At 38.8% G+C, this 26,660-nt stretch overlaps 1 protein-coding gene across 3 annotated transcripts in view; it reads left to right on the plus strand.

Annotated features, from left to right (window-relative positions):
• FAM169A (family with sequence similarity 169 member A) overlaps positions 1 to 26,560 on the plus strand; it is a 39,291-nt gene extending 12,731 nt beyond the window's left edge. The window contains exons 2-14 of one of the 3 annotated variants that reach the window (XM_062019486.1): positions 1,507 to 1,528; positions 3,747 to 3,884; positions 6,162 to 6,261; positions 7,309 to 7,394; positions 9,713 to 9,884; positions 12,076 to 12,255; positions 13,643 to 13,771; positions 13,942 to 14,063; positions 17,669 to 17,723; positions 18,079 to 18,214; positions 20,327 to 20,489; positions 21,301 to 21,507; positions 22,291 to 26,560. In XM_062019486.1, the coding sequence (XP_061875470.1) occupies positions 3,750 to 3,884; positions 6,162 to 6,261; positions 7,309 to 7,394; positions 9,713 to 9,884; positions 12,076 to 12,255; positions 13,643 to 13,771; positions 13,942 to 14,063; positions 17,669 to 17,723; positions 18,079 to 18,214; positions 20,327 to 20,489; positions 21,301 to 21,507; positions 22,291 to 22,818 (2,013 nt within the window). In that variant the 5' untranslated portion in view covers positions 1,507 to 1,528; positions 3,747 to 3,749 and the 3' untranslated portion in view covers positions 22,819 to 26,560. Of the gene's footprint in view, positions 1 to 1,506; positions 1,529 to 3,746; positions 3,885 to 6,161; positions 6,262 to 7,308; positions 7,395 to 9,712; positions 9,885 to 12,075; positions 12,256 to 13,642; positions 13,772 to 13,941; positions 14,064 to 17,668; positions 17,724 to 18,078; positions 18,215 to 20,326; positions 20,490 to 21,300; positions 21,508 to 22,290 lie in introns of those variants that run through there. The other 2 variants (XM_062019484.1, XM_062019487.1) reach the window with 2 other exon arrangements.
• Positions 26,561 to 26,660: the final 100 nt, after the last annotated feature.

Genomic DNA, 26,660 nt, shown 5'->3' on the forward strand with positions numbered 1-26,660 from the left:
GGCCGGTCAGTTCTAAGCTGGACCACACACCTGCCAAGGCCTGGCCAATTAGTGACTGAGGTAATGCCTCTGTGAATAATGTACTTATTCACAGAGAAGGGTAAGAAGTTGCTGCGCAATTGCTAAACCACAGCAGCAACAGCAAGTGAGAATGTGAAAACATCTCAGCAGACACCGAGGTCAGTGGAGAAGGAGAGGAAGGAAGGTGCTTAGGCCCTGGAAGAAAGACTCCCCTGTGACCTGTGGTGAGGACCATGGTAAGGCAGCTGTGCCCCTGCAGTCCGTGGAGGCCACCAAGGAGCAGAGATCCACTCGCAGCCCGTGCAGGACCTAGGACCATCCACCTTCTAGTAGATGGATGCCTGAAGGAGACTGTGACTCTGTGGGAAGCTCCCTCTGGAGCAAGTTCCTGGCAGGACCTGGGAGCCCTGCTGTCAGGACTTGTGGTCCTGTGAGGGACTCAGGCTGGAGTAGTCAGTGCCTGAAGGCATTGCCCACAGAACAGTCACCTATACCCCCACAGTCTTATCTTAGCACCCATACTCCATAGTCTTATCGTAACACCCATACTCCCTCTTATTTAAAATTTAAAACTTATTGGACAGTTGGTTATCAATACAAAGAAAAAGATATCAGTAGAAATTCTTTGTCTTAATCCCCTTGACTCCATCCTGCAAAAACAACATTAACGTTTTCTACACTTCGTGGCAGAGACTTGTGCTATTCCTGCTGTCTCCTTTTCAAGGAAAAATGAAAAGCTTTTTTCTGCTCTCCTCCATTACTTGAAACTGGCTGGATGTGGAGTCATCTGTATTTTTACTTTGATAAAGAGAAAGCTGACAAACCAGCTGTGTTTTTGCGAGGGAAACGTATCGGTTTATTACTGTTAAAAGAGATTTGTTTTTTCTTTAGTAGGTTACTTTGTCTTTTAAAATGAAGATGCTTACGTTTTGGACTGTTCGCTACTTCTGTGTCTTACGTGGTAAATAGGCATGGGACAGTCTCCTTTCCTCACCTGTTAAATGCTTTTTAATATTATTTGGTAACTGTACATGTATAGTTACAGCTTTGTTCAGGGATCTAGTGAACCTATGTGTTGTGACATTTATGATCTCATCAACACCGAGACAAGTTATATCACACAAATGTTTGAAAGCTTGTCACTTTACATACCTGATCTGCTTCACAGAACAAATGATAGATGGTTATTTAGCAGGGATGCTGAGTATGTTCTCTTTGGTTCAGTCTTGAAGATTGCTCTGTATTGGTTGGATTTTCTCTGCCTATTTCATTCTCTGTAAATTATATAAGATGAATAGTCTAAAAGTGAGTTCGGAGAGGATAAAATCAAAGTGTGCTGGATGAAAATGTTAAATAACCTAAGCAGAATGAAGATATTTCAATAATTTTGAAAGTAATGCAATCAATGAATTAATTAGAAACGAGGGTTTTGTCTTTTTTTCATATAAGCAGAAAAGTGAATTTTGTTTTGTTTTTTCCCCACAGTGGTGTAGTGGTTGAAACTCAGGTAATCTACTGAATTTCTTATTGTGTGTTTTCTGCTTTGGTCATGCATTATTTTATTAAAAAAAATGTTGGGAATTATTACCTAGAGGCTTTCAGTGGTCTGCTTGTCTCTGTCATGTAATAGTGAAAGCTTATACCAATTTGTTATTCTCAGAGTTATCCAAGCACTTAGGTATTTCTTTAATAGTGGAGGATGGTTTCTTCTCTTCTGCCAGCATGCAGGAAGTTAAATTCTGGGGTTTTTCATGTCTCTCTGTTACCTTAAAGCAGAATTTACCTGATCTGTTGCAGCTGAGTGCTAAAGCCTCATCCCTGGTAGAAACAGGGACATGTAACCTTCATCCCTCATCCTGTTACACTTGTGGCATGCTTAGATTGAGCTAGTCCATTTTTGTGTGGTACAGTTTCAAAACTATAATACTGGCAAGGAAACGATACCAGCTAGAGATGAGGAGACCAGTGGTAGTGAATAAACTCCTTCCCTGGCAGTGGCTCTCCTGGCTACTTACTTCTGCATTCAAAGGCACATAATCCTCACTTTCGGCTCTTGAAGTCTCTTTGTTTGTAAATATAAGGAGCAAATAGTTGGGTGATGTTAGGTGATTCTTGCCTGCTTCTACCCTTCTGTCCAAGCAAGGGCACTTGGAAGGTGGGAAGAAGATGAATAATTAAGAGATGCAACTAAGCATCTGGAAGGGGCAGTGAGCAATAGCTGGAGGAATGTAAGAGACTGGTAGGGAAAGCAAGAGGAAATCCAAATAACAGATAGGGAGAAATGAATTGAATTTCAAAGGAAATTGGGGTATATGTGTGTCTGTAAACAACAGCATTTATATAGAAAGCATTAGTGTTTCCATCAGCAAAAGTATTAAAGCTAGAAGTTGTATATGCCAATGAAGTCACATCCAAGTTTGGTTTTCAGTTTTAACAGAAAAACACCCATCTTTTTTCTAGAAAGAGCAGCCTTATCTATTCAATAACTTAATAGTTAATATATTACTGCCTTTGAAAAGCTTTTAAAATGCAGACTTTTAAATTGCTCCTGGGTGGGTTGAAATGTCTTTTCCATTGGATTTACCGGTGTCAGTAGAACCCTGAACAGTGGATTAAAGGGAAAAGACTGTAGATACAAGGCTGAGGGAGGAGGGGGAATCTTTGGGGACTAGGATTTAAAGTAAAAATATTTTTAAAACTTCTATAGTGAAGACTAGGGATTGTAAATACCCCCTGAAAAGCTTTGTGGTTTTGAGAGTTGAGCAAGGAGTTCCAGTGAGCTGAGGGAGTCTGATCAGGAGATTCCTGTGTCCCTTCAGATGAGTTCTCATGAATTTAAGATAGCTCATGCTTGTGCGAGCTTGGGCTGTAGCTTGAAAGGAGCTGAGGCATGTACTTCTTTGTACAGACCTCTAAGAGCCTTGGCTGAACAGCAGTCAGTGAACTCCAGGAGCTCTTATTCATCTTAATTTCACATCAAGTAAAATTTGAGTCTTAAGAGCTTTCAAGGAGCTATTAGCACTATGGTTCTTCAATACTTTAGATTTTGTCTTGTCACCACCTTAAAAAGGTTGCTTTTGTCTCTTCTGGCCTCCTCGTTTTTAAGGAGCTTGTAGCATCTCCAGCTCACAGCATGAGGTGCTTTAGTTAGTGTGGTGTTAGGTTATTGACTAAAATAATCTTGCATCTGCAACAAAACAACCAGCTTGCAGGCACACTAGCTGAGCAGTTGTCGAGAGCAGTTTTGAACAATGCTTTGCTTTCTTCAGAGGTGGATTTGAATGCAGTCTCCAAAAGAAATTAACTGACTTTTCTTGTTATCTTTTGGACTGTTTGACCAGGTACTTAGTGTGTAATCTGTGGTCTAAAAAAATCAGCTAGGAGAGAGATAAATGAGCCTATCACCTCAAAGCAAAATGGGGTCCAGTGGAAAGCTGCCACATTGGGTCTAGGGGGAATCTATGGGCTAAACACAACCTTTTCTGCTTATAAGCACACAGATTAGGTTCATGTATTGTTTTACAGATGAGGTGTTAATAGGCAGATGGGGTGTTAATTAAGTGCCTGAAAGACTTATCCTCTCTGTCTTGGTCTTAGAGATCTCTAGAGAGCAGCAGGGCTGGAGTGTTCAACAGTCTTAGTTATATGTTTAGTAGGAATATGTAATAAACTGTACATGGTATCTCTCAAACTACCTGTGGTAATAATGTTGCTTATTTTTCAAGAATATGTCATTTCCTGTGGATTTTGTGAACACCTGCAGCCATGAGGACTTGAAGAATTCAGGAGAGGCCTACATGTCTGTCCTTCGATGTAGGAATCGCTTCCCTCTGGACTCCTTGTCTCTGCGAGACCGTGGCGAAGTAAGAACCAGCAAATATTTAGTACCAGTTTTCTTGATATAGATTTAAGAATTACAGTATCCAGTCCATAAATACGGAATTACAAAAGCTTTGCTAAAATAGTTACATATTTGCCAAATTCCTGTTTGTGTGTTAGGCTTTACTCTTTTTGGTTTTGTAACTGAGTTCAAAATGTGGGCATCAGTGACTATTTGCTGCTTCTAGGCAATGCATCTGTATGCACTGAGTAATTTTTAAAAAATCTTAATTTCAACTGATGAGTCAAGCTTTCCTAAAAAGCACTAACTCTTGCAGTCACAAAAATCTTAGCTTCCTAACTAAAGGGTTGATGATTTACTGAAGCTAACTGGCTCTCTTTGTGCCTAAGTCCTTCAGTGTTCTTCATGGTTGGGTACAATTCTTGATCAGCAAGTTTCACTGATATTGAGGTGGTTCCTTTCTTTTTATCTGAAATACTGCCTGCTGTTGTTGGGAGTTCTAGAAGAGGCTGGCTGTGACTTCATGTTTGAAACACTTATCCTTTGTGTGATAAGTTGGTTGGTGTTGGTTCTGTCTAGATGAACATTTATGCTAGAAATATGTTTTGCCAAATTTTGGAGGTGACAGAAAGGACACAGACACCAATCAATGAAAAGATTAATTTTACTTTACTGTGTACTTCAAAATGTTACAGAAAATAAGATAATGCATTCAGTTACAACAATGAGCTTATGACATTCATATTTCTAAGCAGCAAAGAGCATGAGCAAGGTAATGCACTTAATCATTACTACAGGAGAATAGTAATAGTGATGAAGAAAAATACATCACCAATTGCACTATTTGATACATTACCATCACCTAGATTTGCAGTTGCTGGGAAGCCCGAGGTGCAGTGAGGGTTTGGAGAGCCTGTCCCAGCAGTTGAGAGGTCCTACGCAGTGCATCCCACTCTTAAGTGAGGTCTCCAAACTCACTGCAAGAGAGTCAAGCTTTTTATATTGTTGAATAAACAGTCTTATGTAACTTCATTGGTAGAACGTCTGTTTTCATTCTCGGTTGAGATACTACATGAAGCTTGGACAAGGCTCTGGCAGGAAACAAGGGGATTTCCTTATCTACTTGGATGTACTTCTAACCAAGGCCAAACATCTGGTTTCTCAGCCTTCAACATCAGCTCCTGTACACACAGAAATAGATACATCAAAGTGATAAATGCATTCTCATAGACATTTTAGGTACTTACTTCACTAATAATTGGAAACTTTATCCTTGTCAACAATGATATTTTGTCTAAGCTACATATTTTGCTAACGATTGTGCATATTTCACTGATGATTGGCTACTATACTTTTATGGAACTTTTTGTATCCTTTATATAACTTTTATATACTTTTATGTAACTTATATACTATTATATAATGTTTGGTTGGAGGTTCATGCAGAGGTCAGCTTTTGTTCAGGACCTGCTGCTCAGGTCTCAGTACTTCAAAGTAGTACCAATAACAGCAATGATGTTTAACTGATTAAAAAAAAGCATGCTGAGGGGATTCTGTGTGGGAACAAAAGCCAGTGCTGCAGATTCTTTGGTAGAAGCAGTATCTTAGGTACTTTCCTTCATTTCTGAAGATTTTATATGCCTAAATATTTGTTTGTATCAACATCCTTGTTTGTAGCCCTGCACATCATAATCTTAAATTGGATAAGCAAGTATCTTTACCACTCCATTAATATCTATCTAGTTTTTATGCATTAACTAAATATTGTAAGCCTGTGAATTTAAGTATCTAAATGCATTTCCACAAAGTTACACAAGTCCTGAACTCTTCACATGTTGTTCTGGAGGGGAAATCATGGACACAACTTTGGAATTTCTAAAATTAAGGGAGGAAAACCCTTTTGAATCCAGCCTTCCCACTTTAGCACCTTAGGGCTCATGCTTGACTTCCTGCCTTTTTCTTGTGTTGGTTTTGTCAGTTTGCACTTGGAGCAGTTGGTTGAACATGCTACTGGCTGTTTGCAAAAAGATGCAAACTCCTGACAGCAGAAAGCTGTAACAGTATAAATTACTCTATATATCTGCCCAAGCTTGAGAGTCAGAACTCTTCATAATGTAGTCTGTCTTTAGGAAAAAATGTCTAAAGTAAGGGCTAGGTTCTGATGTTTGTCTTTTACAGTTAACTGTTAAGCACTTGGTTTTCAACATTTGTCTTGCTTGCCCTGCTAAACATTCTCTGTACGTCTTACTAATGTTGGTTTAGCAAGAGTCTATTGAAGTATTATACACTTTTGTTTCAGGTTCCTATTAACTTGTCAACTGTGGGCTTCGTTCCTATTTATGGTGAAGATCTGACACACAAAGTTCTTGCTTTGTTTGCACCATGGGACTCGCTAACAGGTTTCACTTTAAGTTTTTAGTCTCTGTGGCACTGCTGCTTTTTCTGTGACAAATACACCTAACTGACCCGTGCTCATTTCATGTTAGTGTAGCTCATAACTTTGCCAGTTTTGCATTTGTTGTTCACTGTGTTCTTGTTCCTACACTGTCTTTTTGGTTGATTCATATACTAGACAGGTGATAGAACTTTGTATGCTAATCAGAGTAGAACTGGACTCATTTAATTCAGAAGATATGTAGCAAAATAACATGGTGCTTGTCTGCATAAAAGTACATCTACCTCTTGATCTATTTATGTATACCTTACCTCTCCAAAACAAATTTATTGAGCATTCATAGAATCCATTAATTTAGATGCTCTTTATTAGTGGTGATTGATCAGTATGAAGTGTAAATTTGTCTTTAGGTTGAGATTCTAACATAGCTCTGGCTAAGGTGACATCTCACTGATTTTGACAGGCTTTTTTATTCCTTTTCTTTCTTCCCCTTCAGTCCTCTGTTTCCATCTCTTTCCACTGAATGCAGTATATGTGACTGTCAAGCTTGCCACAAATGCCCATAGATCAGACTCTTCCTGATTGCTAATCACCTGACCAGCAGCCTTATTACACTTGTCTGACTCCCTAAAACTCACACTGTTTCAATCTCAGTATCTATTAGCAACCCAAAACTAAAATATATATATGAATGAGACTCATCTTTGCAGGCTCGGTTTTTAGTGTAGGGAGGTGGTAGAACACAGTAATGGAGGATATTTAGTGCTTGTGTCTAAAAAATAGTTCCTATACATCATACCACATGAAATCTGTATTTATTTTTCTGAGTTTTAAAACAAGATCTGGACTAAGGAACATAGTATATGGGGATTCTGTAGCACCACATTTACTGTGCTAGGGTAGTGAGAGCTGCATTAATACAGTGCCAACTAGAAGAAGTTTAACTTAGTTACTACCATGTTATTATTAATGGTTTAGCAGCTTTAATGTGTATGTTTCTTTGGAAATGGTAAGATTCACTAACTTGTAGTTTCCCTTTGTTTCTTTCAAGCTGTAGCCCTGTATCTTGCTGACCAGTGGTGGTCAATAGATGACATTGTGAAAACAACTGACCCTCCTAGACAAGGGCTTCTTCAGGTAAATCTCTCCAATGTTCACCTAGGAATTATTCTTATCCTTCAAGGTAATGACAGATAATGGCAAATAGTTAGTGTGTGAGATGTTAATGTGTTTTTATTTCATTCAGAAGCAGATTGGCTGTCTCTTGTCAAGAGCAAGGTCAATGGTAATAGAGGAATAAATACTAGGAGTGAGGAAGCTTTGTTGTGAAAATATTGTCTAGAACAAGAGTGACTGTCATACACTAGCATCATATGTAAACTCTTAGATCTTAAAGATACCATGAGTGTTTTCTTTACTCTTTAGAATATTTTATGTCTGGTAGTATTGAAACATCATAGTAGAGTGGTGCCTTGTACCATTGCAGTACATATTGGTTTTATCGGGAGACTAGCAAAGCAAAAAATATTGTGAGGAACCTGTTTGATAGAGGCAAGTTGGAGCTCTTAATTTCCAGTGGCAGGAAGTGTAGATATTGTGAAAGTTGCCTGTTATGTGCTTTATTGCTCATCATTGTTCATTTTTAACATTATTGGCACTTTTGGAATCATAGAATCCTTTTGGCTGGAAGAGACCTTTAAGATCATCAAGTCCAGCATTTGTCTCAGCCCTATCAACCACTAGACCACTTCCCTAAGTGCAACGTCCAACCATCTCTTAAACACCTCCAGGGATGGTGACTCCACCATGTCCCTGGGCAGCCCGTTTCAATGCCTGACAACCTTTTCAGTAAAGAAATTCCTCCTCATATCCAGCCTGAACCTCCTCTGGTGCAACTTGAGGCCATTTCCCCTTGTTCTATTGCTTGTTACTAGGGGGAAGAGACTGACCCCTAGCTTGCTTGAGATACCTCAACTGTTCCTCATATGGGATGTACTCCAAGTCCTTTTCCTAGCTTGGTAGCCCACCTCTGGATACTCTCCAGCACCTCCATGTCCTTTTTGTAGAGAGAGGCCCAAAACTGGACACAATATTTGAGCTGTGGTCTCACCAAAGCCAATTACAGAGGAGAATGATCAGCTCCCTGCTCCTGCTGACAACACTGTTCCTGATCCAAGCCAGGATGCCATTGGCCTTCTTGGCCACCTGGGCACACTGCTGGCTCATGTTCAACTGCTGTCAATCTCTCTGCCACTCCTCCCAAGCCTGTAGCGATGCTGAGGGGTTTTTGTGGCCCAAGTGCAGGACCCGGCACTTGGCCTTATTGAAACTCATGGCACTGGCCTTGGCCCAGCCATCCAGCCTATATAGATCTCTCTGTAGAGTGTCCCTGCCCTCAAGCAGATCAACACTTCCACCCGGCTTTGTGTCATCTGCAAATGTATTTAAAGTGCACTTTGTCTCCTCATCCATATCCTCATCCATTAGTAAAGATGTCAAACAGGAGTGGACCCATCACTGAGCCCTGGGGGACACCACTCATCACCAGCTGCCATACATTGACCTCAACTCGCTGGACCTGGCCATGTAACAAGTTTTTCACCCAGGAAAGCATATGCCCATCCAAGCCAAGAACAGTCAGTTTCCCAGGAGAAAGCTGTGGGAAACAGTGTCAAATGCCTTACTTAAGTAGCAAGGAATTTTGGGTTTGTTTCCAAAACTGGAAATCTGAATTTTTCCAGGCATATAATTTACTTGCTCATGGAATATGGGTGCTCATGTTTGACTTTTGTATTTTTTAATTTACTCAAAATAATTTAGTGTATGGCCTTGTTTTTTATGTGTTTCATAATGGTAGGATAATGATTAAATCAGGAAAGACTAAGCTTTTACAGGTAGGGTTTTGGGCATTTTTCCTTCACAGTGAATAGGATAGTGTGAATTTAAATTCCATATGTAAAAGGAAGCCAGCAGAGTAGAGAAAAGGATATTGAGATCCTTCTTTCATGTCTCAAACTGTTGTAGCTAGTTCTTACGCAACATCATGTCTTGTTGTATGTAGGACTGCAATTACCTGCTAGCCTGGGAAGTCTGAGGCTGGTTGTATTGTTGCTCTGTTTAGTGAATGCTTCTTAAATGCAAAAATGGTTTTGAGTTAAAATTTCAGAATTTTATGCACTGCCTCACTTCCAGAACTTCCTTCAGTTTTTACCCATTGGATTAGGGTTGATGTTGAAGTAATGAGGTATCCACTGTATGTGGTAGTGGTTCATATTTAACTTGCTACTAGAGCTTCTGAGCCCTGAACCACAGGGCTTCATTCCACTTTAGCACTAAGTGCTTTTCTTGTCTCCATCTGCAACTGTATTAACTAGCAACTTTGAAAAATGAAGTCATTAATGTGAGTACAAACTAATCTGACTTGTCTCCTAAAGTATTCTTATATGTTCCCTTAGGTGAAGTCTGTTGGAGAGAGAATTATTCTCTATGTTCTGAATCGAATTATCTATCGGACACAAGAAATGGAAGGAAATGAGATACCTTTTCTCTGCCATGGTAGCAATGAATATGCTAAGATCATGTGGAAAGATGGAGAGGCTATTGGATTCTATTCAGTTAAACCTAAAGGTAAGAAACTTGAGTACTGTGGGATTTGGAGGGGTAGAGGCTGGGAGATAAGAGAGCTTATGTGAAGAATATTTTATTTAGTAGAGTATACAAGCCTTGCAAGTGTTTTCCTGAAATCATAAGAGAACAGATTGCTGTTAAAATTTGTAGTTTAGATGCCTACATGCTTTAGTAGTCTGAGAAAATCTTAAATTTCTTCATATTCCACAAAATATATTTTAAAATGTAGAAATGAGGTAAACCTATAAGCTTTTTTTTTTTTTTTTGGTTGGGCGTTTTTCTTGACCTAATTCTAGAATCAGATCATGTTTATCTGGAATGATTGTAGAACCAGATGTTGCTTTTATAGCATAACAGTGTAGCAGCTCTGCTCCCAGGCATAAGATTCAGCTACACCTGCTAATAACAAAAAGATTCCCTTGCCTTTGATACAAGTGCTCCCTCAGACTAAAATTGAGCTGACGGATTCATGCTACTCATGTTACAGGCTTTCTGTTGTTTTTCAAAAACATTATAATTTCCCTTTGGTTATTTGGGAATGTGTCGTAGTTTTAGGTTTTGTTGAGTAAAATTTGGTGTTTGGATAGGCTATTTAGCACACTGATAACATTTTGTACAATATCAGTGTTTGGATTAAGGAAAAACAGACGTTTCATCTCTAGAGAGGGTTAACTAATTCAGATAAATGATGGTACTGGAGACTTCCCTCATCTAACATACATATATACCTTTGCACATTGTTAAAAATATGGTAGTAAACTGTCTGGATCACTGACCTATTCTGATCTGGCAATCAAGGTAGGACAGCAACCAGCTAATTTGTTCCAATTGTCTTTGTTTTCTCTTTGTGTGTTTTAAATTACTTTTTGGATAAGCTTCAGTATTGTTTTTAATGTCAAAAAATTGCTGCAATGTGTTGGTCACAAAAAAGTATCTACGTTGCAGTGGATTTTTTAGTGGCCTTGTAAAGCTGGAAATAAGAGTAATGATTCTATTTTTTAATCTAGAATGGGGACACTTCACTGCACTGAAGTTTTGCTGTAGTCTTACCTTCTTTTTATTTCTCATGATGCCTTCTCATTTACTCGTCTTGAGTTAACTAGCTGAAGGTTAGTCTTTCTAGGCATTATCAGTGTTTCACCCAGGTTTGATTGTGTTGTGTTCTCCAGATAAGTAGTCTATATGGAGAAAGACAGCCCTGGAAACAGATAATTAGGGAAGAGTAGTAGAGCTTAACTGGTATCCCAAAGGGTACCCAGGTAGTGTAACCTCTGTCCATATTTTCCTTCCCTAAAAGATGAAGATAAATATGTTCATTGATCTCAAAAGTGCAAGGTTGCAAAGACTAACTGTGTGATACAGATAACTGTATGCTTCTCTTTGACCTTGCTATAGGAAAGAGCAGTTTTTGTCATGTATCAAAGAACATATGAACTATGACAAACCATTCCCATGACTCTCAAAACAAGAGCCTAAAAATGGCTTGCTATGTTAGTGAGCTATCTTAGTACCGTTAACATGGCATCCTTTTGTAACCACAGAGTCCATATCTACCCTTTGAATCCTCTGATACTCAAGTACCTGTCCGTTATGTCAGTTTCATCTCTGTTTAATTGTGGATAAAGCATTGTTTATGGGAGAACTCCATTATAAAGTGCCCTAGGACTTTTTGTGGCTTCATTTAAGAAAAACTGGAATTATTATTTCAGTCTTTTAATAAGAGCTGAATTGGAGTCTCCATATTTGTCCTGAGGAGTGGCAAAGTCTACTTAAAACTGCAATGCATTAATGTTATTGTTTCTTTTTCCCCCTCCCCCTTTCAGTTGCACTTTTAGTATAGTTTTCCTATGAAATTGTATAATGAGATTTCAGTAGGTCTTTCCTCTCCATCTCTACTATTCTTTTCTGGTTTTACAGACTTTTTCTAACATATTAATCTATTGGTGTATCTCAGCAGCATTATGAAGTTTGCCCAAGAGTCACTAAATCACTGATAGCAATTGTTTATTTTTAATGAATAATATAAATTATTTTTATATTTTAAATATAATTTTGTTACTTTTTTGTACAATTATATAGTTTAGTGTAATTTATAAAAATTACAAAAATCTTTGTTTGAATATACTAAAGTCTGTGCTGTAGTATGTCAGTGCTGAGGTACTGATGGGTACTTGTTCTCCTGTTATTTCAGGAAGTGTTTGTAGCTCTTATGATGGTGTACACTATAGGCTGCCAGTGCTAAACACAATCTTTGTAAGAAAGAAACATCGTGGGAAAGATTCTGGGTTAATCATTTTGGAAGACTTTGTGGAGTCCTTTGCTGAAGGCCCACTTGGCTTACGATACCCACTGTCACCCTTCATGTACACAGGCAAGCTCTCCAGTTTATTCTTTTGTTCTTTGTGGTTTCTTTACGTGTCTGAACCAGTACTGGATCTTCAGTTTTTATATTAAATGTGCTCTTTGGTAACAGTTAAAAATCCTGATTTAAGATGGTGAAGTAATTCCAGATTAGGTATTTAATCCTCTACATGAGATTAGATTATTGGATCTCTTGTTGGCTTTCTGATACTATGAGGTTTAACATTGTGTCCCCCCAAATCCTCCAGAATGGGCTGAGGTGTTACTGTGTGTGATCTAAAGTACATCTTCTTTGTAGCACCTTTTTCTTGCTCACTTCTGACGTCATTTAATTTGTGTAATCTCAGAATTTCTGGTCAAGTGGACATACTAGGTTATGTTTTAACTTGAGTATAAGAAGACACAGTTCCAAAATGCAAGATAAACATTAACGGCTCTTAAGTTAGAAAGCCAAGAGGGTTATGTCATCTAGGGAATGACTCTCATTCTGGAAATGATACTACTTGGGATTTTGTTGAGGCAAGAAACACACTTCCTTTGTCCTGTTTCTCAAGACACATCCTACTCTTTTCACCATCTGCTAGGCTTCCTTCGATGAACATTTTCATCCGGCCTTCTTAGCCACTGGCAATTTTCTGGTTTTGAAGTACCCCTGTCAGTTGTTGGATCTGACTAGACCTAGTTTGTTAGGCTTCAACTGGCAAGCTGTCTTGAGTGGAATGTAATGCCTCATCCCCTTCCCTTGCAATAGGGATCTTGTCCACTGATACTATGTCTCAATGGCAAATTGGTTGAAAACCATTAGTTTTTCTGGTAGCTGATGCAGAGTAATCAAAGCATACGTCTCCACGTGGATGTTCAGTATGTATATTGGGAGAAAGAAGATGGAGGGAGAGCAGGGAGGAAAATACTCCAGAAGAGAGCAGTGAGTAGATGATAAACCATGCAATGGTAACATGTTCACATTCACAAAGAGTGCTTTTTCTGACTACTTATAGTAACATGGAGTGATAAAAATCACTTGACCTGAAAAATCACTTGTCCTCTGCCTAAGAGCCCTTCCATCCTGGTTTGGGTCTTTCGATTGACAGGGGCAGTGACAAGTGAAGTTGTAAAACTCCAGTGGATACTGAGAGAAGAATATCTCATCTGTCTTTCTTTGCAGTTTAAGATGATAGTGGAAAGTGTTTAAACCTGAAAAATGGATTTATTGAGAATAATGAGTTAGGGTAAAGTGATGTTATGTTTTTTTTATTCTCAGCTGTTGTATTGAACAGTTATTTCTGTAATGGTTTATAGATTTGCAGATTAATTTGATTTCAGCTAGACTTCAAAAACTGATATATGGATGATTGTATAGTATATACAATACAGTGGTGGTTCTTATATATCTTCAGCTTGTAAGCAATATCTTGAGAAGTACCCTGAGGATCATAACCTTTTGTGGGAAGTGCAAGGAGCAGGATATTGGTTCCAGAGAAAATCTGTTGCATATATATTGCAAATGGAAAAGCTCAAAATGGCAGGTATGGATGCTTTGTTTCTTTATTTTCTGACATTTAGTACAAGTTGAACAAATGCACCACAACAGTGACATCTGTGAACACTGCCCATGAAAACTAGCAAAAGAGGCTTTTTTGAGATCTGTGATATCATACTTCGAATGGTTAATTGTTTCCCTGTCTCGTCTTTTAAGTCACAGCAGCAGAGTCTTCTCAGAAAGAAAATGAGAATTCCCAAGTGAAGGATCATGTTCAGCAGTCTGCAACAGTGTCTGAAGCAAGTGAACAGAAGACTGAGCTAGAAACACAGCCAAATGTAAGTACACACTGTTATCCATATATTAAAAAGGCTTTAGAGCTTTTCAGCTTTGTATGCTCCTATGATATATCTTATTCTTCTAACTTTAATTATCTGTTCTTTATGTTCAGTAAATATTTCTAATTTCTACAAAAGAATACATTTCTGAACTTGAGAAATGAAGGATTTCAGCAGATCAATATGTTTGATCAACTGCATGTTATGCTTGGTTGATACTTCTGTTTCAAGTTATCAAAGAACAGTCCTGAGTTATGCAGAAAGCTTGTACTTGCTGTATCACTTCAAGTGGCAGCCAGTCTTGACAGAACAAAGTCTTTTACCAGAAAGTAATGCTTTTTAGATTGCTTTCTTACTGAAGAGACAAGGTTTGAGAAATGTTTTTTGTCCAACTTTATTGAATTATCTCAAATCCGCATTTATTAATAAAATGCAAATACTTTTGTTACTTTTTGTGTGGATGTTAATCTTACCAGTGATGTAACAAGGGTGACTAAGATGAGGTTGACAACACCTTTTGGTAGGGGGAGAGATGGGCTACAAATATAGAGGGTCACAGAGGGCCATAGCTGTCAGGGTCTGTGACTTCAGCTTTTTGTTAGCAGCTTAGATGAGAGAGAGTACTTCAGCTGTCTCTGAGATTAAAACGTCTAGAAAGGCAATTGAACAGCAGAGTCGTTGTAAGAGTGGAGAGAATGAGGAAAATGTTTGTAGCCATGCATATTCAAATCACAGTTGAATGCAATGGAAAATGTTTACTTTACATTTGAAGTTATACACTATGTAGAGGGATTGTGCCTTTCTTGGGAATAACTTGCAGCTCTAAATATACTGAGCATGGATTTTTGTGCTTCAGAAGTGTGTAGTATTGACATGATCATGGTCTTGTAATCAATGCTTTAATTGAAGATAAAAAATAATGTGTGAAATAAAGTAACTCTCAGTAATTAATATCTAAACTTAAAAACTTTGAAACTTAAGGTAAATGTTCCTTTTCCTGGCATGAAACTGCCAGCAAAATAATGATGTTTTTAGTCTAAAAATATCCAGAAACAACCAATCTTCATTGCCTTGCATTTGTGACACTGTCTTGAGCACCATTACTGAGTTCTAGATTCAGTTTTCAATGATGATATCAGCAAAATAATCTAAAAAATATATTTTTGGGTGTGGAGCTATATGGACATCCTTGGAGAAGACAGCAGAGGGACAGTAATACGATTTTGGTTGCCATCAGTTAAGAACTCAAGCCCTGTCTCTTGCCTTCTTCCAGAAGAGGAAGACAGTAGATACTGAAGTGTTCCAACTCCAGTTTGGTAGAATTGCTGGCAGCTCACTTCTTGGCACTTGCACTACCTATAAGCAGTTCTGCAATGTTTTGAAAACTATTGGTCTACCAAACAAAATACCCCACCTTCCTCCCAAACCAGGGAAAAATCCCTCAAATTTAATTTTCACCTTTCAGTTAGTGCTTTCTATTTTGTGAGGTTTGTTAGAATAATTTATTTTTAGTCTACAAATTCTGATGCATTCAAAATTCATTTGAAACTATTTTAAGCAGCAGAAAGTAGATGTGGCCAGTTTTTGCAAGCTGCCTTTGCTAATACTGGAAGTGAGGCTGGAAAGGCAGCAAAACACCTCAATGTTGGTAATTTTCACTTGGCCTTCTATGAGTGCATAACTGGCTGGCTAGATGAGGGGAGAGCAGCGGATGTCATCTACCTTGACTTCAGCAAGGCTTTTGACACTGTCTGCCATAACATCCTCATCAGAAAGCTCAGGCAGTGTGGCTTGGATGAGTGGACAGTGAGATGGATTGAGAGGTGTCTGAATGACAGAGCTCAGAGGGTGGTGATCAGTGGCACAGAATCGAGTTGGAGGCCTGTGGCCAGTGGAGTTCCACAGGGATTGGTTCTGGGGCCAGTCTTGTTCAACATCTTCATCAACGACCTGGATGAGGGGACAGAGTGTACCCTCAGCAAGTTCCCTGATGACACCAAACTGGGAGGACTGGCTGATTCCCCAGAAGGCTGTGCTGCCATTCAGCGGGTTCTCGACTGGCTTGAGAGTTGGGCAGAGAGGAACTCATGAGGTTCACCAAGGACAAGGGCAGAGTCCTGCATCTGGGAAGGAACAACCCCATGCACCAGTGCAGGCTGGGAGTTGAACTGCTGAAGAGCAGCTCTACAGAGAGAGACCTGTGAGTCCTGGTTGATAATAGCTGACCATGAGCCAGCAATGTACCCTCGTGGCCAAGAAGGCCAATGGCATCCTGGGATACATCAAGAAGAACGTGGCCAGCAGGTGAAGGGAGGTTCTCTCCCTCTCCTCTGCCCTGGTGAGGCCTCATCTGGAGTCCTATGTCCAGTTCTGGCCTCCTCAGCTCAAGAGGGACAGGGAACTTCTGGAGGGAAGGGCCACCAAGATGATCAGGGGACTGGAACGTCTTTCATACGAGGAAAGGCTGTGGGAACTGGGGCTGTTTAATCAAGAGAAGAGGAGATTGAGGGGAGATCTTATTAACATTTATAAATATCTAAATGATGGGTGGGACATCTCTTTTTTCTATAGTAGCTAGCAACAGGACAAGGGGTAATGGGATGAAGCTGGAACACAAAAAGTTCCACTTAAATATAAGAAAAAACTATTTCACTGTGAGGGTGAGGGAGCCCTGGCACAGGCTGCCCAGAGGGGTTGTGGAGTCTTTCCTTGGAGCTCTTCAAGACCCGCCTGGACATGTTCCTATGCAACCTGATCTAGGTTAACCTGCTTCTGCAGGAGTGTTTGAATAGATAATCTCTAAAGGTCTCTTCCAACCCCTACCATTCTTTGATTTTTCATTTCTACATTATTTTTATCCAGGAGTGAGCATTATGTGTAATTTTAATGTTTACAGCTTGTACCCACCTAAGAGCATTGTTTACCACTGAGTCCTCAGCTAATTTGCAAAAAAAAGTGGAAATGTTTGAATGGTGGTGAAGGAGAGGCAAAAGGGCTCTAGAGGAGAGGGAACTCTAACATAAACAGCCACATGTGCTCACTTTGCATGTAACCTGCATTACTGCTGAATCTTTAAGTTCTGATTTTTCTTGTCTGATCTTTTTTTTTTTTTTACACAGGCTGTCATATTCTCTTGCATACTACATTAAAAAGGCTACAAAACAGCATGCAAATATAAAATTGAAAAATAATGTTTTGTTTTTGTCAGCTACTTTAGTTTCGTTTATATAGAAAACAGAAACAGCAAAAAGACATCTGCAATTAATTGTGGACACTTGTTATAAATGGAATGGTTAGGAGAAAAATGTGGTAGTGTTGGTGATAATGACAGGTTATTTCAAGTCTTATCTTCGATGTTAAGACCAGAAGAAAAATGCGGGAAAAACATATCCTTGTAATAAAGATAATTTAAGAAAAAAAAATCTGGGAGATAAGATACCCATGTGTAACTATCTGAAATTAAGAGTGGTTGTAGCTGATCTTCTGTAGAGTTGTTGCTATGAAATGGTGCTTTAGAATGATGCAACCACAGAAACAGGATTTTAAGGTATTTTAGTGAATTTAGAAGTTTTGGGAATAATATTGGTTTTGCTTTTGCTTCACAGGCTGACTCTCAAAACAGTAAAGAATCAGCAGATGTCCATGCAAGCACATCTGAAGGTAAAAATAACTCTGATTATCAGTACTGTGATTACTGCAGATTATTAGGTTAGTAGGGTTTTTTACTGCTTTCAGTCTTGGTGTATTCATCTACCAAGTATATAAAAACATGGTTTCCTCTAATGTGCTGAGGCTCACCTCAAAATTATTAGAGTTCTTCTGATAAAATTGTAGTGAGTATGGTAAAGATATTATGCACACGTATTAAAGGGGAAAAAAAGTACCACAATGAAAAGCTGCTTACTTGCACTTGGTTACTTTAATGAAATATTAAGGAGAAAATCATATGCAGAACTTTGTGTTTGCTCACTCACATTTGTTCTGTTGGGTTTTTTTTGTTTGTTTTCCCTCCAAGACTCCAACATAGCTCCTGCTTCAGTTTGGACACGGAACAGTCATTTAAGACGTCTCAAGTTAGGAAAATATAGGCTGGAATCTGAACCTCAGACTCCTCAAAGACACGAGGAAAGTGCTCTTCATATGTCAAAAAGGTAGAGGAGCCTGTATTTTACTGATTTGTTATTTTGCTGGCTTGGGCAGTCACAAACTATATCAGTATCTCAGTGTGCTACTTTATATTTCTTCTCCTTTCATCCTACTTTTTTGATTTTAAGATTACTAAAAATAAAGCTTTATGTGAGAGAAAATTGAGACATCATTTGGGATGAAGAAGATGATGAAGAGTGATTGCACCAAAATACAAGTGTTTCTGAAAGCTCCGTGGATCCTGGCAATAGTAGTAAGAAACAGTGAGGACTGAGGCTGTTCTGTTAACTGAGTCTGCACAAGGATAAAAATATCTGTATTCATACAGCATAGTTTCATGCAATAATGTAACTGGACATGTATCCACAATGCTATGTGTGATCTTTGGAGAGGTATCCCAGCCTGACCTCTTGTTACAGTGGCATATTGCAGTAAAAGAAAGTCTGACTTTTTAGTCTGGGAGCTGGTTACTGCTTTTCATTTAACAGAAGAGTTATAGGGAGCCACCCATCCAAAGTAAAGTCCTTTGTTTGTACAAATTCTGATTTTTAAAACCATGATATCCAAAAGTATATCCTGAAAAGTCATCTCCAGTTTAAAGAATGTTATCCTGTGTAATAATCGTTAAATGAGGATGTGAAGAATGGTACTAGTTGGGTGCCATACTAATTCATTCAAGAGAGCGCCTGAAGTACTAACTTGTCCTGGCTTCCATCCAGAAAGCAAAACTGTGGCTATTTGAAGGAAGTTAATTAAATTGCTCCATCCTCTGTGTGAGCATGTGTGTGCCTCTGCTCTCCACCCCAGGTCTTTGTCTCCTCTCCTTGTCTTCCAAAAAACCCCACTGCAACCCTACAAACCTCATTTGAGGAACTGAAAATAAACTGATTATTTTCTGGGGAATCCCTCAAACTTGTTCCATTAGGTTTCTTTAAATAAAATTATTTGGGCTTTATTTTTGCTATATGAAACTGAGGATTTCAGCTAGGTACATACTAATTTTTGTGTTTTGAATTGCTCTGTGGTACTACAGAGATACAGTGCTGCTGTCTTGTACTGTCACTGTGACGCCCTAAGTGGGTTCCAGCAGGTCAAAGGGCATGGTTTAATGCTGACACAGTTTAAGAAATTATTTGGCCTGTTACTACTAGAAATTGGTTAGTTGATATGTGAGACGACTTGACTGTACCAAACATCAGTATTTTGGGCCTTGCAGAATGAAGTCAACAAGGTGTCATCACTGCTTCTTTGAACAAAATATGTAACATGATGCTTGTGAGCAGACCTAAAGGGAATCCTGATGGCAGTGGGGTGGGATAGCAACTTGATTCTCTCCTTCCATACACATTAGTGAATGCTGCAGGGCCTTCTATCAGGGACTTTCTCCCTGATGGAGTGCCTTCATCTCCAGACTGGTAGTGGGATAAAAGGATAAAACCCTCCAATGCTGCCTTTTATTATGAGATCATGAAGCAGACTCCTGTAAATCTTTTGCATGTTCTTCCTTCTTTGCTAGTGTGTAATACTTCCAGATCATATAAGTTATATCATCTTTAAAATGAGAACTGAATACCCATCAGGTGCATCTAAGCTTCATCTTTAACTATTTGCTAATTTAAACTCTAGCTGATTAAACGTTCTTCAGCCATGAAGCTGATTTGTTGCCTTAAATTCTTTTCAGTCTTTGTCTTTGTAATACGTGTATATCCAAAATCATACTAACGTGTTTTTAACTTCATAATCTTAAATAGTTTCTACAGTTGAGGTGGAAGGAGTGAGTTACTTTCTCACCCCTTTGTGCCTTCCAAATATATAATGAATTACAGCTTTCTAAATTTTAAATAAAACCTGAAGTTTCTGACTTTTATTCCCATAAAATGTGAGTTAGGTGTCTTTGTTTTATAATTACTGAACCATTTTTCCTGGTTGGTGATTTATTTTTTTTCCTAATGAGGATTTAGGCATTTTTAGATATGTTTAGATTTCTGGATTCTTACTTGCTGTGGCAAACGTGATATAGCACTTTATAATTGGTCATGAAAGAATTTTCCCACTGAGATATGAAAATTATGTATTAATCTAAAAGATTAAAGATTATATCTTAATACCTGTTGCAGACCAGATTTTTCTCCCCACACCTGTGATGACTATAAAGACTTAGAAGTACCTCAGGATGATACTGTTTTGATGGATGAGGAAATAAGTACTGAAGATAACAATCTGGCTGTGTTAGAAATGGAGGTACATGTACCACGCTATGAGAAACAGAGTGAGAAAGAGGTGAGTTGAACGGGATAGTAATATCAGATAAGTTTGGAGTACAACTACAACTTCTGTTAAATATGATTGATGTTGTCTTGATCCACATGACCATCAACTCTTTGAATTTTTAAATTTTTTTTTTGTGCCAGTGCTTTGTTGAGTGGCATACCAGAGAAGCTAAGGCTAGTATAGAATTAGTTTCAGGAAATATTCCGTTATACTTACTTTGAACAGTATAATTGCTTGCATCTTCATGAAGGTGAATTTCTAGCTTGTCTGCCAAACTAATTTTCCTAATTGATTTCTCCTATTCAGATGTTCTGGAGAACTGGATTAAGGTCAAGATCTGATCTAGTATCTCTCATTTTTTAATAAAAGTTCATTTGAAGAAGCCAATAGCTGGTGTGCTTCAGTGTCTGCTATTGGCTCTTACTTCTCCACTTAAACGTCAAAGTAGGCAAGCTTTAAATCCAGCTTTTATTTACAATTTAACAGCCTGAATTTAAGACTGTGAGCACTTTGTGCCTTAGTGATGCCTCCAGGGTTTTATATTCTTACTAATTGGTGAGAATGTGGGTCTTACAGTACATTGGGTTCAGGGAATGACTGCAGCATGTGTGCTTGTGCATAAAAACTGCTTGGCTTTGCTTCTAGTAGTGTAAGCTGTGGTCAGAAGTTTAGCACATGTGACAGCACCAAGCTAATAACCTCATTAAGTTAGCTGCTCTGCTTTCTTGGTACATATTTCTAAGTACCTGAGATATTTGCTTCTCACATTAAGCTGCCAATTTAAATCACAGATACACCCACTTTAAAATGTGATTTTTAGGAAGCTCCATCAGAACCCCTGAATGGTGAGGTAAGAGAAGAAACTGCTAAGACTTCACTTATGACTGAAGAGGAAACAGCAAATAAAGCTCTAAGTGATGAACCAAAATTACAGTCTGAGAGTCAAGGAGAAGAACCTGTGACACTGATTGTTCCATTAATCCTTGAGTCTCCAGCAAAATCATCAGAAGACACAGCACTGGAGAAGGTGAGAGAATTGAAACAAAATATGAAGTCATCTTTCCTTCAGAGTGTATGGGCCTTGCTGTTTTCTATTTTGTGAAGTAACTGGTAGAAAGCAGCAACTATCATTGTATGAAATTCTTGGGAGAAGCAATTTTTAGGCCAGATAATGAAAATCCATACATAGAATATACTAGAGTTTCTGTTTTAATATGCAGAAGTGGGCCATAAATGTAGGTAATACCAAAAAGAAAGATATGTTGCTCCAGTGGCCTTGGCAGTAGTGGGTCAGCTCTTTTCCACTAAAATCTTAATTTGATATGAGTGAAAAGCCATGGCTTTATGTTGTCTGATAATTATACCCCAAGGAAGTGTACAACCAATTTGTTACTGGTAAAATATTCCTCTAGAATGTAGATTTTACTGTTTTTTGTTTATACTGCAAGAGTCTGTTGTTATATGCTAGCAAAATTATAACTGTATTTGTCTAAAATAAAGCCTATACTTTTTCCCTGGGGATTAATTTTGGAATGTTTTTACTGTGCCTGAGTGATCCTTTGAGTAAGTTAAGTTTGAAAATAGGATAGCAAATCTGGATATCAAATACAGTTCACAAAACTAGTCTTGTGCAAAAGGGAGTTTTGTGCAAAAGGGAGAAAGAGACTTGTTTGTTTGACTATACATGTATTATTAAACTGCTGAATTCCAAAATGTCCTCTGAGGTTGCTAGCAAGAGGTTATTCAGCCTCTTGTATCTTCAATTAATTGTCCTTTTGGCTGTTTTGGCACCTTTCTCCTCTACATTCAGGTTTTAAATGTAAATGATTCAGAAGTGCTGACTGAAGAAAGTACATCAGTGGAGAAGGGCACTGAAGGACAGCAAGACTCTGAAAAGAAAACCACTGAAAATGCAGCTGCTTCAGCACAGAAGGAAGAGCCCTCTGACAATGGGCTGCCCAACTCCACGGTGACTGAAGCAGCAGAGGAATCTGTCTCTGAAAACGTATCGTCCAAAACAGCTTCCTCATCAGAAGATCAAAATGAGGACACAGGGCACAACTCACATGAGACCCCTGTTCCCTTGAGTCAGAGCTCTTTGATAATGGTTGAACTTGAGGGTGTTTCTTTTCAGGTACCTCCTGGACAGGAAGGACAGAAGAACCAGGTGGAAGAGCAGTCAAAGGAGTCTGAGCAGACACAGACATCAACAGAGTGGGCTGCTGACAGCAGCTCTGAGGAAGCAGAAGTTGAGGTACCCATCATAGACAGGAGAAACCTGCGGAGAAAGGCCAAAGGCTACAAAGGTCCACCCAAGAAAAAAGGAAAGCCAGCTTAATGAAATGTTTATTGATAATTCTTCTATTTATAAGGAAGTTATTTTTTTTGTGTAGAACACTAGGGTGTAACTAAACTATATGAGACACAGGGCACACATTTAAGATTCTGGGTTGGAGTTCATTTTGGGATTCATCACCTTTCCTCAAGCGTTCTTAAATTTTTAACCAGTAGACATTGAGCTTTGTCAGAATGTGAAAGTAAACAACCACTCTCCTCCTTTTATACGGGACATGTACTGAATAAATGCTTGCAGTTGTGCTAGCAAAGGGAGCAGTTTGCATATTTGAGGTGTCAGTCATGGAAGAGAAGTCAAATCCTGGCCCTATTAAGGTTCCTTAAATTCCCATAGCCTTCCATAAGGCCAGACATCACTCTACCATTTGTTTTGTGTTCTCTGCTGTGGAGAGAAGCATACCAAGAAAATTCCTTCTTTGTTTCTTGTTCCCTCCCCATAGCTTCTCTCAGCTGATCTTAAAATACCCAAGAAGATGTAACTCAGTAGATAAAAAACAGCATAAACAGCATCTGTCTTTCATGACAATCACTTGAAACAGCCAAGTCAGTAGAAACATGTTCAGTGCAGTATCTGCCGTAGTGCACTCTAATAGTTAAGTTATGCAGATGAAGACATGTCTACACAGTAAACTGTTTGTGGCTTCCAAAGCAAGCATCTCAATAACTGCAAGTTTTTCCAGAGTGCATGGAGTGTAGATTTCAGTACTTCTACAGAATTGTTTGAACTGCCTTCCTAACTTCTTGCATGTGTTGAGCAGATACTTGATTGCTTGTTATGTTGCAGGAAAAGGATATGACAACTTTTTGATCTTGTTTGGTCTGAATGGAAGTGGTGCTTTGTTTTCCAGATACTTGGCTGGTGTTGTAGAGTAGCTGTTAAAATACTGTGTCTGCCAGGTGTGTGACTCCTTTGAGTGCTGGCATTTCAAGTGGTTGTGGCATTAATTAGTGTGACTATTAGTGGGGCTCTCAGCAAATGCTTGTTTGCCAAAATTCTGTGCCTTTAGGAGTTAACAGGTGATTGCTTGCAAATACGTATGGTTCTCAATTCTAATTTGGATGTAATTCCTATGATGATAGCTTTCTTTTTAAAAGCAGCAAGCAAACTTTGCTGTGTGCCCACAGAAATAAAACCAGACTTTTCATGCATGTTTTCCTTCACGGGCTGTCCTGGCAAACCAGGTATTTAATTTGTCACATATAGCGTAAGTTACTCCTTTTTAACCCATTACAAGAGGAGTGTCATTTATTGAAAGAAATATAGCAAAGAGCAATGGTTCCAAGAACATGAAGCCACACCACTGTTAGTCTTGATATATGCATTTTCTAAGACTGGTGAACTAGTCACAATGTCTCAAAAGAGGTATCTAGAATTACTGTTCAGGACTTTTGAGTACAAGGTTCACTTGAATAGCTGCAATACTGTCTTGTCTAGGAACCTAATGTAAGAATCTCGTTTTCAGTTTTTATGCTTACTCTTTTTTTTTACTGTATTTATAAGCTATTTTAACTGTATGAGATACAGTCATAGTATTTCACCTGGGGAAGTACTGTGTTCCTTTTTAATCTGTTAAGAGCAGCCTATATGGGTAAAAAGACTGTTTTAAAGAAATGTTTATTATTTAAATCTCAGATTCAGGGTGCATGGGATGACTGAACTAAAATCTGGATTTTTTTAACTACTTCATGTAGCTGTAACTTCCTTTAAATGTACGGAGGTGCTCCTGTTGAGTGCCAAGGTTCAAGATCTTTCATGAGGGCTTGTAAACATATTCAAGTGAACCTTAGCTATTTCTAAAACTGAAAAAGCATTTTCCATGAAGAACGAGACAACACTTCTGCATCTTCTGCATTTTTTTCTCTTCTAGTGCTAAGTTTTCTTGTCTTTAAAAAAACAAACAAAAAAAAAACCCAACCCCCAAAAAACCCAGGGGTTAGAAAACACGTATTGTATTGCATTGATAAGAATTTGGGATTTGTGAGGGCTGGTGGCTTAAAGAGTGGTTGTATACAGTATACCGTGACTCATCATCTGTTTTTAGAGCAAGCTTTAAGGAAGTTTAATCTGCCAAATACTTCAATTGATGTAGATGTACTCAGTTACTTATAGATGTATTTTTAGTGTGTTTGTTTACTGCTTGTATTCTCTGTGAGGTCAGAAAACAGCGTTTGTGAGAAAGCAACATTATTCAACTGGCTTTTACTTTCCCTGGCTAAGTTGGAACTGATCTCACAGAACGGTAGGGGTTGGCAAGGGCCTCTAAAGATTTTCTAGTCCAACCCCCGTGCTCAAGCAGGTTCACCTAGATCAGATCACACAGCAATGCATCCAGGCAAATTTTTAAAACCTCCAGAGAACAGCTCCCTCACCCTCATGGTAAAGATTTTCCTTAAGTGGAACTTTTTGTGTTCCAACTTTTGTCCATTCCCCTTGTCCTATCATTGGACACTACAGAAAAAATGTCGCCCCATCCTCTTGACATACACCTTTCAAGTACGTGTAAGTGTTAATGAGGTCTCCCTTCAGTCTCCTCCAAGCTGAACAGTCCCAGTTCCTGCAGCCTTTCCTCATAAGGGAGATACTCCAGTCCCCTGTCATCTTGGTAGCCCTGTGTTGGACTCTCTAGAAATTTCCTGTACCTCTTGAGGTGGGGAACCCAGAACTGGACACAAGACTCCAGATGAGGCCTCACGAGGGCAGAGGACAGGGGGAGGAGAATCTCAACCTGCTGGCCACACTCTTCTTGATGCATCCCAGGATGTCATTGGCCTTCTTGGCCACAAGGGCACGATGCTGGCTCATGGTAGTTTATTATCAACCAGGACTCCCAGGTCTCTCTCTGGAGAGCTGGGTGGCTGCGGGGCTGTTGCTCTTATGTATTTGCACTCCTCTCTCCTGATGCAGTTTTGCACCTGCACTGTAACTTTCTTCCCTCTCTCAAATGTGCTGACACTGTCACTGATGGGCTTGGCCTTGGCCAGTGGTGGGGTCCATCTTGGAGCCAGGTGGCAGTAGCTCTATCAGACATGGGGGAAGATTCTGGCAACTTCTTACAGAAACCACCCCTGTACCCCCCTCTGCTACCAAGACCTTGTCATGCAAAACCAATACAAGTGAAAGCAAGCAGTATTGTTTTGGGGATTTAGTCTAGGAATGAAGTTTAGAGCCTTAGTGAATAGTTTTGTATTTGAATCCAACACTTGTTCAAATGTATCTCTTGCTGTGTTTGTTAATTTTTAATGGGACTTGCTTTTCTTTTGGTCTTCTGTTTGTGCAAGCTTCTTGTTTGCTGTTTTCATGTTTCATAGCCCTTTACACAAATATGTCTTACTGGAAAAGTACTTCTCACTTAATTGGAAAAGGTGTCTGACCTTTGTGTGTTGCTTTTTTATACCCTTTAATTTCTAGATGTAACTAATGGAATTATTTCCAATGTCATCAACACTACCAAGTACATAGCAGCAGACCTCAGTTTCAGCTTCTCTGCTTTAAGTGACCATTCTGAAATTTTATTTCCAAGAGATGTCTAAAATTATTTCCACAAATGTGGTGTTAGATGTCTTCTAAACTGGGGATACCCTCTTTATAAATCTTAGGAAAGATGTGTTGCTATTCTAGAGTATTGTACTTCAGTCTTGTTACAGTGCTTGTTTTTCCTTTTGTAGTACTGTTGGCTCTTTTGAAATGTTTTGAAGTAGTAATTAAACATATTTTGTGATCTTTTTCTTCTTGGTCTTTAATATTTTAGTACTGTCTTGATATACAGGAAGCATGTTTTGAAGTGGTTCAGTTCATGAGAACTAGTGCAATTTTACAATGTCTCT

The sequence above is a fragment of the Colius striatus genome, chromosome Z (genome assembly GCF_028858725.1).
Source record: "Colius striatus isolate bColStr4 chromosome Z, bColStr4.1.hap1, whole genome shotgun sequence".
NCBI lineage: Eukaryota > Metazoa > Chordata > Aves > Coliiformes > Coliidae > Colius > Colius striatus.